At 42.0% G+C, this 16868-nt stretch overlaps 1 protein-coding gene across 3 annotated transcripts in view; it reads right to left on the bottom strand.

Annotated features, from left to right (window-relative positions):
* BCAR3 (BCAR3 adaptor protein, NSP family member) overlaps positions 1–16868 on the bottom strand; it is a 103335-nt gene that overhangs the window by 43143 nt on the left and 43324 nt on the right. For all 3 annotated transcript variants that reach the window (XM_088673140.1, XM_088673142.1, XM_035121711.3), the window contains one exon: positions 9899–9938. In XM_088673140.1, coding sequence (XP_088529266.1) covers positions 9899–9938 — 40 coding nt within the window. The remainder of the gene's footprint in view (positions 1–9898; positions 9939–16868) is intronic.

Consider the following 16868-nt stretch of genomic DNA (forward strand, 5'->3'; position numbering starts at 1 on the left):
AACTCATAAGGCAGTGGTTGCTGGTGCCCATTCCCAGTAATCAAGGCAGCCCAAACTCAAAGTTATTTTTATAATGACGAGGATGACATTGGGCCCTCATTATTAATTATTATTTACATCAGGCACTGATTATGATTTATGGTACACTGGGGCCCTGATTAATTTTCTATGGCATTTTGGGGCATTGATTATTGGGCATAGCAAATTTTGCTATGGGGCCCTCTGATTTCTAATTACGTCCCTGTTTTGTGGCTCCCAGTTTATTTTTTTTCTTCGGAAATGGGTCCAAGTGGCTCTTTTTGTCTTAAAGGTTGCAGACCCCTGCCCTACACAAACCTGGAGTGGTGTCCCTAAGACAGTTGGATGGTGCCTTATATGCCTCCTTCTAGCAACTCCTGCAGCCAAGCTGGTGCCAAACATATTGCTCTGCTTTTCTTTGGACCACATCAACAAGACAGAAGAGGGGGTTTTGTCATCTGGGCAGCCCAGGACCTCCATACACACTGTCCAGGCTTGCACCCTGGACAAGTGGGATGGACAACAATAGCAGTGCTTAAGGCTACCAGCATCACAAGGAAAGGGCAGATAGAAGGATTGTCATGCCTGCGTAGTAGGGTTGCCATATTCTGAAGACCAAAAAAAGAGGACCCCTTTGCCGACTTCTACTTTTAACTATGGATCGCTATGACAACTCTCATTTTACGTACCCATGCTTGTTTAAAGTTGTTGCCTCCAAGTTTCCATCATCAGTTACCTTCATGCACTTTAAATATGTTTAGGGAATCTAAATGGGGCAACTGTGGATGATGTGCAGATTCCAGAACAGGCATGCGTCACTCTAAAGCTTGATAAAATGAAATTTGGATAGGATATCCTTATTACAAGAATTTGATGTTCCTATATTTGGTTTTAAAAATAAAACAGTGCTTGGTCATGTTCATGCATTTATGTAATTGGTTATTTCTTTATTTTTTAAGGTCACATCCACATCATACATTCAAAGCACTCTTATAACACTTGGCTTCCTCCAAAAGTTGATGGGAACTGAAGTCTGTAAAGGGTGGAAGTACCCTTACAGAGGTACAATTCCCAAACTGCTCTCAGTACTTACTCTAGAAGAGCAAAATATAAACTACAAATAACTTGAAACAGTAAACAAGATGCTCTCTACTCAGAGAAGAGCTTTTCAAAGCCATTCATGATTCACACGGAGCACCATTCTTAACAGATTTCATATGACCCTCTTTTAAAATCCAGTAATGCCAAAGAAACGAGCTTCAGAAAAAGCCAACCTTCCGTGTCCAACAGAAAACTGTTTCAGTTTATCTTTTTTGGCACAAACATTAATCTGACATGTGGGTGTGTGACCCACAATGGCAAGAAGATTAGTGCCGGTAACCGGTCACGAGTGCAATCATTGTCCAAAGAACCAATGAGTTGCAAAAATGTGCTTAGCTTTAATTTGGCAAAAGTAATAAAAGCAATTGCTCTCAGTTCTCTCTTGATTTACCACCCAATAAATGTCACTAGATGAGTACCAATGTTTCCTACAGGGGAGGTCGGCTCTATAAAACACCAGCCTGGGCTGCAAAGCCATGCGGATCAATGTTTCCCAAAGGAAATGCAAGGGCAGAACCAACAATGAGTAGCAGGAACTGGGTGGGTGGGTGGGTTACGAGGCTGAGGGTGGGTGGTCAATGGGCATCAGGGACAATTCTTATTTTTATTATTCTTATACAAATTTAGAGACCACTTCACAGCATAAAGCCATCAAAGTGCTGTCCACGGTAAAAAACAAGAGTACACAAACTCTAAGAACAATAAAATCAGTTCAGTAAACTCCAAAAGAATAAAAAACTTTCCATACTAACAAAAAAAATGGGTGGAATTCAACATCCAGGTACTGTGCTGTGATTATTCCATCTGCCCAAGCGTTTCAGCTAGACAGAATGTGACATACTGAACAATCCCCACACATACACATATGCTGTTTTGGGGGTTCTCATGAACTCTCCCCTCCAAGCCATTTTGGGGTTGGGGGCACAGGGCGAAAACAGGAACCCCCCTGTTAAAGCAGAAGGTCTTGTAGAAGGCTTCCATTGTGGGGCTCCTTAGGTGAATGCCGCCCGGCCCAACTGAACAATTTCATCAGATATTAAATTGCTCTTCCATAATGAACGGGTTTCACTTCAGCAGGCACCTAAACATCACTGTCTGATTACAGCTGGTAACTGATTCCATAGAGCTGGAGCTGCGAACCTGAAAGCTCAGTTTCTAGTATAGACCAAGAGCACCTATGGAGAATATGGTACTCTCAGCAGCGTCTCATATGAGGACTGCAGTTGCTGGTCAGAGACAGAATAGGCAAGGTGGCCTCTTAGATATCATGGTCCCAAGTTGTTCAGGGTTTCAATGCTAAAAGAAGAAACTTGAAGTGCTCCCCACAGCATATTTGCAGCCAGTGCAGCTCCTTTAGCAGAGGAATAAGTAAATATGGTGTCAATGGAGTACCACAGTCAACACAACCTAGCTTGCTGCATTCTGCACCAGCTGCAGCTTCCAAGTTAAACCACAGAGAAGTCCCACACAGATCAACTGCATAATCCAATCTTGAGAGCACCAATACCAAGATCACAGGGGCCAAGCTATCTCTGTCCAGAATCAATGTGTGAAAGAAAAGCTTAGAATGGAAGGTTCCATCTGAGAAAGAGGGCAAGACTAACATGTGGTTCTTCTTCAAAAGGATACAGAATTCTACCAGTGGATGTCTTGGGTAATATCACAAGGGACCATATGAACTTCATGATTGGTTCCTTTCTGCATACAGTTGAAAGTGAATTCAGAACTGTATCATGTTGCAAAGGGCAACTTTTCCAACCTGTGGACAGTACCAGTAAATGTGCAGCAGTCCTCACTTAAGTCTTTCCTTGGTAGTATCACTGTCCCTGTTTTGCTGTTGGGGGGACATTTTGTGGGAGTGACTTTTCCTTGCATGTGCACTAGAGATCTTAGATTTCAGCTCACACTAGAAACGGGTCTTCTAGTGAAGGTCGTCACATCTTCTTATCTTAGCACCCATGTTCATATGCTACTACTACACTTGAATGAAACTGCCTACACAGCGACAGGCTAGTACACTGCTCCCCTCCCCACATCCTAACTACTACTACTACTACTCACACAGACAGGAAATGTTGCCACACATGTTCAGAATTGTTTCAGTAAATGAGATGGCATTTGGATATTATTATTTTTTAAGAAAAAGAAACCTGTTATGATCACTTTACTGGGAGTGGATGCTAGATAAAACCAAAGGCCTATCTAGTCCAGCATCTTCTGTTTCCCAGAGTGGTTAACCAGGTGCTTCTGGGAATCCTGCAAGCAGGAAACAAGAGCAATAGCATTCCCCTGCTTGTGATTCCTCAACAACTGGCAATTGGAAGAGTTACATCCCTACAGGTACTCTCAGCGATGCCAGTGGGAAAACTAAGAACATACTTTCTGACTGTAATTGCTGGTGAAACTGTAATAAATTCCGCAGTTCTATCCCATCAGACAATCCTCCCCCAAGTCATCTATAAAGCACAATTCTTCAAAGCTTGCGCCCAACATTAAACAGTAATATTTCCTTTTAAGGCAGTGATGGGATTCATTCTTCCACCTTCCTTTCTCACAGCAGAAACAAACCTTCTTCTATGCAAAACAGATTTTCAGTGCTGACAGTGGTTGAGGAGGGAGGCCATGCCAGAGCGCGCACATTTTATTGCAAATGCTCCAGTACAGTACTGTTCTCTTCTGCACTCACAGCTGGCTCTGTCTTAGCTGCTCTCCCCCACAGAGAGAAGGCATTTAAGCTTCTCATGTGCAGTCTCAGACAAAGGCAGGCGGGTTAGGAAATCCTCTAGAAGCCAGTTTGCCATTCCATATTATTAAAAACAAAACAAAAACCCAAACCTCTAAGGTGCATCTGACTATTGGTATTATTCTGCCTTATTAAAAAGCATTTCTCTTTCATGAAGAAATATAGAATTTCTTTCACAGCTCCTTGCAAACAGCCATCCCAAAGAAGATTGGCCTGTTTTCACTTGGGGAATAAAAGCCCAACTCTAAAAGAGCCATTTAACTGTGACCAGAGCTCACAGAACAAAGGAAAAGCCCTCGTCATATGGCCACTTCTCAGTACTGAGACTCCAGCAGATCAGTACATTCGCTTGTTCCCAAGACTGGCTTTTGTATAATTAGCAGCCTCCTTTTTTAATCCACAGAATGGCCTAATGCATCTATACTTTAGACTAGGTTATAAAATGCATTCATTTGCATTCAGCTATTAACACTAACACATACGACCTAAAGAACCATTAAGAACGCCTCCTCCCCAAGAATTTATGCAACAACAGAAAGAAATGAGTAGGCTAAAAATATCCCCCACATGTCCCTGAGCAACATTAATTCCTTCTGCTTTCACTCTCCACTGCTGTATCTTAATTTACATCCAAAAAAACAAGACTAATAATTTGCTTCAGAGACACAGAGAAGTGTTTGTCAAACTAGAGGAAAGCACAGATGATGAAAGGTATTGTTCAAAATGAGACTATAAATAGAGACTATAAATAGAGTTTAAATGGCCATCATAGCTCAGCACTGTTTATTGCATAGACACATGCAGGCTGTAATTATTTTCTTAAAAACTGGAGAAACTTCTCTTCACTCAAATAGGTCTGGCAAGTTCACACTTTATCCACTGAAGGCAGATGCCATGACCATTTGCTTGGTAGTAACATCAGACTAGCAAGTCGTTGCATTGTCCCGCCAAGATGTGGAAGAGAATCTTACCCATATTTCTGCTGTTGATAAGCAACCTGGAAGTGGGGCAGTAGTGGTGGCAAGATTCCTCTAGGCATTTGGCAGGGCAATACTAGCTTCTAAAGTGGCTTAATCCCATGAAATGCTACTATGTGAGAGCCAGTGTGGTGTAGTGGTTAAGAGCGGTAGACTCATAGTCTGGGGAACCGGGTTCGTGTCTCCACTCCTCCACATGCAGCTGCTGGGTGACCTTGGGCTAGTCACACTTCTTTGAAGTCTCTCAGTCTCACTCACCTCACAGAGTGTTTGTTGTGGGGGAGGAAGGGAAAGGAGAATGTTAGCCGCTTTGAGACTCCTTTGGGTAATGATAAAGCGGGATGTCAAATCCAAACTCTTCTTCTCTTCTTCTTCTATATCAGGTCGGTGGTGAAAAAGCTGGGTTGGTACTACGGTAGTTGTTTTGACTCTTCTGCCTTTGTTCTACCACTGACAGAAAATATTGAAGTATTTCTACTAGCATATAATCTTCATGCAATCTTTAAACAAATTGCAGAATGTCCCCGTGCCACACAGAATTGTAGAATCGTAGAGTTGGAAGGGATGCTGAGGCTCATATAGTCCCAAGCCCCTGCAATGCAGGAATGTGCAGTTGCCCATACAGGGATTGAACCGGCAACCTTAGAGTTGTCAACACCTGCTATAACCAACTGAGCATGCCACTGCAATCTCTGAGCTGAGTTCATCCTGATCCCTCATTTATGGGAACAGGAACCATAGTCAGAGAAGAGAAAACTGAGACACAGAATGTTATTGTTTATACCCCACTCATCTGACTGGGTTGCAATGAGCTGAGACCTAGAGAATCCGTACTACAGGACATATTCCTATGTTTTGAAATATAAAGAAGACTGAGACTGGCCAATGACAAATTTCATTTTTATAAGTAAAAAACATTGAAAATGACGAAGTTGGTTTCTTAAACTTGCAGTACAAATTTGCAAATATTCCTTTGCTTTGCATTCTTTATTCTCACTCTGCTAGTTATGGGAAAGCGCTTTTCTAGGCCTGCCCTACAAACACTAGGAATCCTATTCAGGGAAGTTCTCCCCATCCCACTAGCTATTGCCTTCAAACCTCTGAACAGATCTAAGAGCAGGGAAACCTTGCTTTTAATTTTAAAAATAAATAAATTAAAAAGTAAGTTGAGATACAAGTGACAGCACTGTACCTGCTCCTAATTTTTGCACACGTATGGTACAGCTATAACATCTACACCATAGCAGATGCTGCAAAGCTTGCCATTTGCCTGTCCCAAGGTTTATCACTGCAAGAGCTTTTACTCTTCCTGTCACATGCAGAGAACCATTCCCAAAGTGGGTCAAACTAGGAGGAACTATTGCATAGATATCCCATTAGTTACACTTGAGAAGGCTTCAATAGCTAACTTTCAAACTTGGGTTTGGCCTGGTAGGTCAAAGTCTGAGAACCTCTGACCTACAGCTTTAAGCAAATGAATAATTTACCCAGACGTCTGTGAAATCCATTGATTGCACATATGCGACTATAAGCCCCTGCACATCCTCTCACGCCCTTGATGTGTCATGAAAACATCATTCATCCATGCTATGGTTCTTGCCGCAGGAAGCTCTACAGAACATTTTTGGGACACCAGCGGGCTGGAAGGGAACCCATCCATAGCTGCCAAGTTATCCCTTTTTTTAAGGGATTTTCCCTTATGCTGAATAGGCTTCCTCATGAGAAAAGGGAAAACTTGGCAGCTATGAACCCATCCCATCTTAATGTATTTGGAATCAATCCAAACCACATCCTCCAACACCCCTGAATATAATCTGCCGTGGGTAAAAGACACAAATTGCTGCAGTGATACTTTTTCGTAACCAAGCAGGACTGCTGTCTAACAGTTTGGTCTGTTCATGATTACTTGAAATGAGTGGTGCTTACTCCCAAGTAAGTACACAGAGCTACAGCTGAAGGCCTATTTTTTATGGTTAGCTTCTTATCGAAGTTGTTTCTTTCTATAAAAAGATTACCGGAAAGGAAGAGGTGAGATAACCAACAGACAGCCCAGAATGTGATTTAACTCTGAGCTCAAGGAAAACAAGCAGACTTTGTGCTTCAGTTGCAACTGCACTTCTTGTGCAACTTTAACACAAAACGAAGGGAGAATTAAAGTTAGTTACCGTACTTAAACAAAAAACCTGAGCACCCTCAGGATCTGACCGGGTTATTGTTTGACTATCAACACTTAGGGTATGATTCCATCCCATTCAGAAAGGGAGTTCAAATAACATATGGAACCTTTTTATCATTACCGGGCTATCTCTCTATATATGAATATGAATTACACACACACACACACACACACACACACACACACACACACACACACAAAATGAAATTTATATGTAAATGGTGAACATTCCCCTAAAATGCATGGTTTTTAATCTTTTTTTCTGGAGTATATTCATTCTCACACACATTTTTGGGTAACAAACTGCATTGCAAAATCTGAAGAAGTGTGTGATCTGGCTTGATAGCTATGTACATATAAAATTGGAAATGAATAATTTAAAATATCGACTAAAATAATTTTCTCCATCCCATGTTTCAGCAACATTCCCTAAGCCAATGTTTGTCTGCTTTCAGAACTCTGTTAATGTTATATATATGAGAGAGCAAGAGAGCGCGCACAAGCCTATGACTGAGTGTATGCAAAACTAATTCAGAGTTTAAATAAGTTGATGCTCTGTATCTCAAATACACAAATCACGAGAATGACAGAGTGCTTCACATTCCACTGCCTGGACCGTCCCTTGCTGCCTCCAAACTGGGAATGTTGAACATTTGAATATTTTCCATTATATGAAAATATGCAAACTCTCCCTGCAGTTAGAAAACTAGCACATAATGGAGATATTTGCTACGAGTGGAAAAAAGCAGCTATCTGCAATCACTTAAACACATACCCCATGCCAGATGTTTCAATTGGAGAAACATTTAATAATGTTGCAGCAGCTTCCAAGTGTGATGTATCCAACTTATCAGCCTGTAAGGCCTAGGACATTTTTAAAAGGCCTTTACATGATGGCCACCCCACATATGAAAAATGACTCCTTTCTAAAATTGCACCTTCTAGAATTTCATTTATAGAAATAAAATATATCCCAGTGTGGTTTAAAACATAGACAAGCAATTTGAAACCCTATAAAATATCAAAACTATACACAAATAACGTTCAGCAGAATTAAATCAGTATTTAGATCAATTTCGGTATGGGTTCAGTTCTGGCCATGGTCACTCTGATGGATGACCTTTACAGAGAGTGGGGCCAAGGGGAATGAGTGCGATCTTGCTCCTGCTTCTCAGTCTTTCAATACCATTGACCAGAGGTTTTCAACCTTTTTGAGTCCACGGCTCCCTTGACCAACTACATTCTTTCTGTGGGGAAACATGCTCTGAGCACCAGAACCCCTTGCCTGTAGATCCAGCAGCTCCTCACCCCTTTTCGAACACCCTCCCTTGCGGAGTGTTCCCTCAGCCTCCTCTCCTCTCCCCTCTCCTAGGGAGTTTCTCCAGGTGGCTACCAACCCAGTCTCTGAGCTGCCCCCACCCCAAAGAGAGGTGTCTCCTCCCTGGCTAGCACCAGAAGCACCATTCGCCTAGGAAGCTTATAGCCAGGGCTGCTGCAACAAACAGTTGCACAAGCTGAGACACAATAGGGCAGGCAGGTCCAACAGGTAGATCGTGATCTACCGGTAGATCACTGGTAGATCACTGGCTCCCCCCAAAGAAGCTCAACAACTTTGGCTCCCCTAAAAAAAGCTCAATTTTTTTGCCCTGCACCCCCCCATGGCGTTCTCCCTCTCCCTAAAAAAAGCTCAACAACAACTTTGATCTGAATGCCTTAAAAAGGGCCTTCCTCCTCCCCAAATAAGCTCAACAACTTTGACCTGAACCCCAAAAAGGGGGTAGATCACTGCCAGTTTTTAACTCTGTAAGTAGATCGCAGTCTTTTGGGAGTTGGCCACCCCTGCAATAGGGCATCAGAAAAGAGGGACACAGGCCAGTGTTACCTGTGACACCCTAGGTGCCACGGCTCACTGGTTGAAAACAGCTGCCGTTGACCATGGTATCTTCTTGGACTGGTTCTGCGGGAAGGGAATTAGAGCACTGTGTTACAGTGGCTCCAGTCCTGTATACAGGACCAAGTCCAGAAAGCAGCAACAGGAGAGTGCCTTTTGACCCCCGGTCGAAATGCTATGTTTTATGGCTGTGAACTATTCAATCCCCAGTGCTATCTACCTGTGGAACTGGCACTATTACAGATGCCTCATAACACCTGTTCCACACTTGTAAGAAGTCAATCTTTTAGTGTGACAGCATCTGCAAATTTGGAACTCCTTGCCTATTGACACCAGGCAGGTGTCTTTCCTGTATTCTTATTGGTGCCTGCTTAAAATGTTTTGTTGTTGTTGTTGTTGTTGTTGTTGTTGTTGTTGTTGTTGTTGTTCAAGCAAGCCACTCCAGACATGTAGAAGTTTTTAGCTACTGTTGTTTTTAATCATCTTTTGGCTGCTTCCAAATAAACTGTTTTTATCAATAATTTTAATGGTTTATTTTACATTTTTGTAAAGCCATCAAATGGCATATAAATCTTGTTTATATAAATATATAAACCAAATGTATATAAAAAAGTATAAACATAAAAATAAAATGTTCCCTTTTCCTACATAGGTCAGTATTTGACTCTACTCAAAGTGCCCTGCTCCCAGAACCTTCATTCATATCAATGCAGTTTGTGGCAGATATAATCAGAAGAAAATGAAAAAGCCCTTAGTGACAGTGCTGATTAATTACCAAGGTCAAAAAGTGACCTTACCTACTTTCTACTTGTTTGATACAAGCACTCTAATTAGCTACCTCTTTTTTCCTCAAGAATCAAATCACCATAATACTGTGGAACAATGAACCAGAGAAGAGATACACTTGCAATTATTGGCATTTACTAATAAGCTAATTAATTTTAGCCTTTTTTTTTACAGGGACTTGGAAGTAATTAAGTAATATTGCATACCTTTACATACTCCATAGCTGGGTCCATAGCATTCTGATCTCTGCAAAGGAGAAGTACAGCAATGAGTACAAATGTTTTGTCTGATTTAAAACAAAAATCAACATTCTATTTGCTTTTTGGATCAAGTGGCATGAATAATGCAACACACTACAAACACAAGTTGAAAGCTTAGGAACTGAAGAGCATCTGTTTATCTGCCGCTGTTATAATTCACATACTATGTGCATCATGATCACGTTCATCTTATCGCATTCAAAGGCAGAATTAGAACCAGTTTACACAACCACTTTATACGATTGTTTACAATTTATGCTCACCTTTTGGAAATGAGATGATTATATGAGCATATCATGGCCAGATAGAAAGAATACTGAAGACTAGATCTCTCCCATTTATATTTCTTTAAAAACCAGCTGCGATGAGGTGTGAAACTGCTTTGTAAATTAACCCATGCATATCAAAGGCACACATCAGAAAAATACAGGACTGTACTGTGTTGTAGAAATAATGGGAAACCATCACAGAAGTGGCCTCTCTCACTTTGGGGAAAAGGCCATTTAAGTTGAATATATACAAGAACTGGCCTTTAAATGTGTCTGATGATCAAGCTCTTCCCCAAGTGAAATAGAAATCACAGCGTTGGCACACATTCAGTTTTGATTGTCAAAATGTCAACACTTATTGAAAATAAGTACACAAAAGTAACTGAAGCCCTTTCTATGGATTTCTTAACTCGAAATAAGAAACTCCTGAGATAACCCATGAGGTAGGCCTGGAAAACGATGCAATAACAAATTCTATATTTGCTTTCAACTTACTGTGTTGACTGTGGGTTTTATATAAAGCATGGGATGGTATCAGTTCTATTCAAACAAACAGTGAGCTATGCCAAAAGTTACAAATGAGATGTGGACTGTACCCATAGTCTTAATTCTTCAAAACCACAAGAACTTAGAAATGAATTGCATACACAGGCTATCATTTTACTGCATTTTCTACCACACTTTTCACCACATATCTGCACTTGGAAGAGCAATAAAAGCATTCTTAACACTTGGCAGTGAGATACAGATGAGCAAGCTACTTGAAGGTCAGGTTGTTTATCTGCAGGGAGGGACAGGTGACAAAGTTAGCTTGGGGCAAGTCTCCCCACCCAAATGAAGCTTGGCTTACTACAGTCATCCTGCCAAACACTAACAATAATATTATAACACACCGTTCCAATGGCAACCCACTGAGCCATACCACAACATCTTTTGTTGTGAAATTTACATTTGGATGTTTAAATTAATCTATTCTGGAGTAAAAATGAAGAGGGCCAGCTGTGAATGTATTTGTTTGTCTAAGGCTACAATGTAAGTAAATCCCACTGAAATCTGAGGGCCTTAATTTGCGGTAAACACATTTAGGACAGATTGTGCTGTATGACAAGCATCTTCTTAGAGGACGTTTGTTGATCTTCTGATTGTAACTTGATATCCAAGTTCAAAAAAATTTAATGGGCTGCAATTTACTCTCTCTGGAGCCAATTCGATAAGGAATTCTGTTTTCCAGTCTCTGCACTGTTTGGGAAAAGATTATTTTAAACTCTCCAAAATCCAGAAGTCTATAAACTGAGGTCCAATACTCATGCTCATCTGAGTTAAATGACATGTGCACAGCTTCTGTCCTGGCTAGGATACAAAACTAAGGTACCGTAGCAGCAGAGTAGAGTAAGGTACCAGTTCAGAGTAGAAACAAAGACTGGACCAGATTAAATATAGATGTCTCCCATTTGCCCCATATGTGGGCCCATACTGGGGAGCAAGAGCATGTTTTAGCTCCCTGTCCACACAGTGCACCTGACCAATCTTTGTTGTTCCTGGATGTCATTGGATTGTATGCAGTTCTTATTCAAGAAAATAAAGAGAACCTGCTGGATCAGGCCAATGGCCCATCTAGTCCAACATCCTGTCCTCACTGTGGCCAGCTGAATACCTGTGGAAAACCCACAAGTAAAAACTTGAGCACAGGAGAGCTCTTTCCTCCTGCAGAACTGGTACTCTGAAGCATTGCCGCCCCAAACTTTGGAGTCAGAGCATGACCATCATGATGAGTAGCCATTTATTGTTTCATGGAGGATAAGGCTATCTCCAATAAACTCCTTTAAGTTACTAATTTCCAGTACCATTTATTGTTGCAATGTTTTAATGAACTGTTTTCTTGTAACAAAGCTCTATTTTGAGCTATCCCCTGGCATTTTTCCTTTTGAGAGGAATGCATGCAATGTGTGTATCAGAATGGAAGATAGCAGAACACACAAGGACATGCTCTACAGGGAGATGGCTTCAGGCACCAGGCCCTTTGGCAGACCAACTCTGCGTTACAAAGATAACTGCAAATGTGACATGAGGGCTGGCAATGTCAACCCTGCCGTGCGGGAAGCCCTTGAAGATGACCACAGCCCCTTGAGATGATCAGTCAGGTTGCGTATCCACAGCAGTGACCAGAGGAGGAATGACCACTGGGAGGAGCGCAGAGAGAAGAAATGCCATGGTGCATCTGCATCTGCACAACTGGATGCCTTCATCAGCCCCAGCTGCAAAGAAACATGTCTCTCCCATATCGATCTCTACAGCCACAGAAGATGTTGTAATCTTCCAATGGTTTGACCTCACAAAGGCACACTCCTCCATTGTCTCTCAGGACAGATAGATGCCTGCCTGCCTGCCTGCCTACCTATATAAGCCAGGTTTCCTTAAACTCGGCACTCCAGATGTTTCTGGCCTACAAGTCCCACAATCCCTAGCTAGCAGGACCAGTGGTCAGGGGTGATGGGAATTATAGTCTCAAAACATCTGGAGGGCTGAGTTTGAGGAAGCCTGATAATAAGCTTTTTCATATTGACTATCTCCCCACCCCACAAACCAAAGACAGCTGGCTATAGGCTTGTGTACCTATGTGAAAACATTCCCAGAGCAGTGCCTCTTAAGGTTATCAGCTACAATTCCCCCCAATTTATTTCTCTGCAAGCAACATATTAAAGAGACCAATAAAGAAAACAAACCACCACTGTTACAGTCTCTTACCACCAATTCTAATTAGCCACGTTTATGGGGTCACCAGAGATAAATCAACAGGATTACAACTGTGCTCAAACACAGCTGCTCATTGAGACTTTGAGTATCAGTTGCAGCTGAAAGCTTGTTTCACTGCCTTAATAAGCCATCTTTCATCTGGCATTATAAAAAGTTCCTAGTTAAAAGGGATCTTAACTTTCTGTAAGAACCCACCTACATCACTGACTCCCTGGGGTTTCTTTTGCTGTTTGCTTACAGGCGGCTTTCTACTTGCATATATGATGAAATCAAGTAAGCTGTGGGGCTCACACAAGTGTAGAGTTTGCACTGTATGTTTGGCTTCCCAGTCATCAGATAAGTCTTATTTCCATGTCAACAAAAAAGCATTTGATGTAGAGAGTAGCTCATTAGCATTGGAAAGGAAAAGATCTTTTGTTCTTTAGAAGATAAGAGAACAATTTTAACAAAAAGCAGCTTCTCAATTGAAGAATAGCATCAATTTAGGAACTATTTGGGGTGACATCACAGACACTCAGAAACCGCACACTAGAGGCAAAACAACCCAATGTTGCTTGCCTTTAGAGCGGGGGTTAGCAAACTTTTTCAGCAGGGGGCCGGTCCACTGTCCCTCAGACCTTGTGGGGGGCCGGACTATATTTTTTTGTTGGGGGGGGATAACAAATTCCTATGCCCCACAAATGACCCAAATATGCATTTAAAATAAAAGCACACATTCTCCTTCTTTCTTCTTTGGCGATCACTCGGATCTGAGTAAGATTGTCTTCCATAAACACGGTTTTAACAATGGGTCCGTAAGTGACTGTGGAGGCCAATTCTGGATCTGCACGTCCTTCCACAGTGGGGACATTGGTTTCCGGGCGGGAGTTGATCATGGTGTGGATTTGCCAAGTGTGCCTTCCTCTTAGCATGTTTCTCCCTTGCGTCCTGAGATCAAGTGTCTTCAAAGCTCATGACACCTTTGAACCCTCTGCAGGCCGGATTTAGAAGGCGATTGAGCCGGATCCGGCCCCCGGGCCTTAGTTTTCCTACCCATGCTTTAGAGTGCTAACCTTTTGGAGGCATCAACATTTCCCTCCAGTTTTAAGCATCTCTCTCTCTCTCTCTCTCTCTCTCTCTCTCTCTCTCTCTCTCTCTCTCTCACACACACACACACACACACACCTCTGACTTGCAAATCCTGCTACTAAATGAGATATTTCTATTCAAACCAGCAAAGACATTATGATAGCATACTGCAGTTGTGCTGGACCCAGAGAACAACTCAGCTGTAAGCCCTATTTAGGGTGAAGTCTTGGTGTGGTGCTTCAGTGCTGGAAGAAGAAATATTCACTTCCCATACATACAAAAATTGATTACTGGTAACAATTTTCACTCCATGTCCCTATCTGAGCTGACAAAGTTTTGATGTGAATACAAAAATGAAAAATACACCTTTCTAGAGATATATGCCACATAGATGGCAGTCCAGTTTATTTGTGTTCATAATTTACATTGTTAATGTACAAGATGAGAGCATTAATAAAATGAAATGAATGAAACAAATTTGGAAAACTATGATATCCTTTTATTGAAGTTGCATGTAAAAAGAGAAAACCATTATGCAGCACCTTAAATGCATGGTAACTTATGGAAAACTGATCTTGGTTAAATGCAGTGCTTTTTTCTAAACAAAATGTTTAGCGGTAGGCCTACTCTAATTTTCCTACTCATATTGAAATACTGCCCCTCAATGAGGCCAAACTTAGATTCACAAAATGTTTAGGGGTATGCGTCCCCCTGCGCATCCCCCCCCCCAGAAAAAAAGCACTGGTTAAATGTATTATTTTTACGTCCTTCTCAGGACCGATTGGGGATGACTGACCTGGTGACCTGTACAACTGCTCGGTCTGCTGTCAAGGTGCAGAATGTCAATGCACAGCTCCAAGAACCCTGCTCTCCCTTCTTTATCTTTCTTGGACCACACAACCATTCAAACAGAGAACTGTAAACAACTAGGGCACATAGCCACCAAGTGTCAATGGAATTTCAGAACTCCTTAACTTCAGCAGGATCATGCATAAAGAGTTACATAACATTACATATGCAAGTGGCTCATCACAAGACTGATCCAATAAAACTTTTTTGTCCCCTAAAACTTTGCATCAAGTAAATTTATTCACATTTCTACTGGTTACAATAATCTATAGCATTTTAGCACTGCATTTTGCACATGATATTTGAATACAGTCTTCGAACAGCATTTTCACACCAAAAATAAAATGCTAAAAAGCAGTTTCCTTTAGGTTTCAAATAGCTCCACTTCTGTCATCTACCAAGCACTTCACAGCTGGACTCCAATTCATTATCAATGCTCATTCTGAGGACACTTAGATGCATAAATCTCTTGAGATGAGAATGCATTCTTTGGCATTTTGGTATTTGTCAATTAAGTTAACCAACACATACACTCCTCGAGTACATGGCATGTGCTCATTTTGCAAGTAAAGAGTTGTCCGTGTGTGTGTCAGTCACTAGTTCAGGAGATTTGAAATTGAGTAAGTGTGTAAGTGTAAAACAAATTCGAAAGGCTTCCTCTACCCAGACTTAGAATCTTAGTGACTGTGTCACTAGACACAGAGCATTGCAGGGAAGCTGGATCTCGGAAGCCTTTTTAAAACAGAAGAACCAAGTGTTTGGGGGACAACTACGGTATATTGTTCATTAAGTTCTTAAAATACCATTCAAACCTGAACTGTGCAAACAGAACTCCATACAGCTTCAGTACAGCATTTGCTGCCAGCAGCTTCTGAACTTACTGCCAGGGCCGTCTTGAGCAGATCGCGCGCCCTGGTGCTGAGGGGCGGAGATCGCTCCGCCGCCCGCCCCGCCCTCGCAGGGCGAAATTGGTTTCCGCGCGGCGCCCTCCTTGCCAGGCCGGCGCCCAGCTTACCAGCCCCGCACCACCGGGGGTCTATGAAGAGCCGGCCCTGCTTACTGCAGTTCTGGGCCATTACAAATCATTCCTTGGTGTCACTGTGCTCACTTTTCCCAAGCTCCCAGCCTGCAGCTCTACTCCTCCTGTACACAATCTGCATGTCAGCGGTGGTGTGGGAAACAGCAGGTGTTAGGATACTTGCAGTTAAAGTGCAGAAGGACTTTGATTGGACTTACATCGCCTGACTTGAGCATTTGCCCAACTATACCTGCATGTGCAATCAAGACTTCAGGAATACATTAGGATTCAAATGCCAAATCAAATCCCGACAAGGTCAACAGGGTATCTTATCCATCTGCCAAAGAAGAATGCTGGTATGTGAACTCTATATACCAACATTGCAACACTGCTCATAGGAAACTGTTTGTGGCTTTCAGTTCTCTGAAAATTCACTTTTTTATATAGCTCAAATGCAAAGAAGTGATCCCAAATGCCAAGAGGTCAGAATGGAAGTTATTCATGCCTGCAGGATCCAAGTTATTCTCTCCCTCTCCCCCTCCCCATTATGCTCCTCTTTTACATCAGCAATGGACATAGTGTTACCAAATGGTGTTGCAACAAGTAATTTCCTGTATTGGCAGGGAGTGGGAATAGATGACCTTTGAGTTACCTTCCAACTCCAAGATTCCAAGTCAGATGAAGCTTAGGGAAGCTTGACATGAAGTCAAAGAGCCAGGAGACAAAGCCTACCAAGCAGTCTTGAGTCACCTAATGAGCCTGCCTTCTGCTTTGTTGAGGTCCAAAGCAGTACAACTCCCAGCTGATCTCAAAATACGGTAATTTCTACCATTTGCTTGCACCTGCGGCAGAGCTTCCTAAGCCATAACAGTAATATAGCTGGTGCTTCAATTATCCATGTAGCTGATGGACATTTGCAAAGCAATGTGCACATCAGTGCTCTCAGAATTAAACAAGC

This window comes from Zootoca vivipara, chromosome 7 (assembly GCF_965207765.1).
Source record: "Zootoca vivipara chromosome 7, rZooViv2.hap1.1, whole genome shotgun sequence".
In the NCBI taxonomy this organism is placed as follows: domain Eukaryota; kingdom Metazoa; phylum Chordata; class Lepidosauria; order Squamata; family Lacertidae; genus Zootoca; species Zootoca vivipara.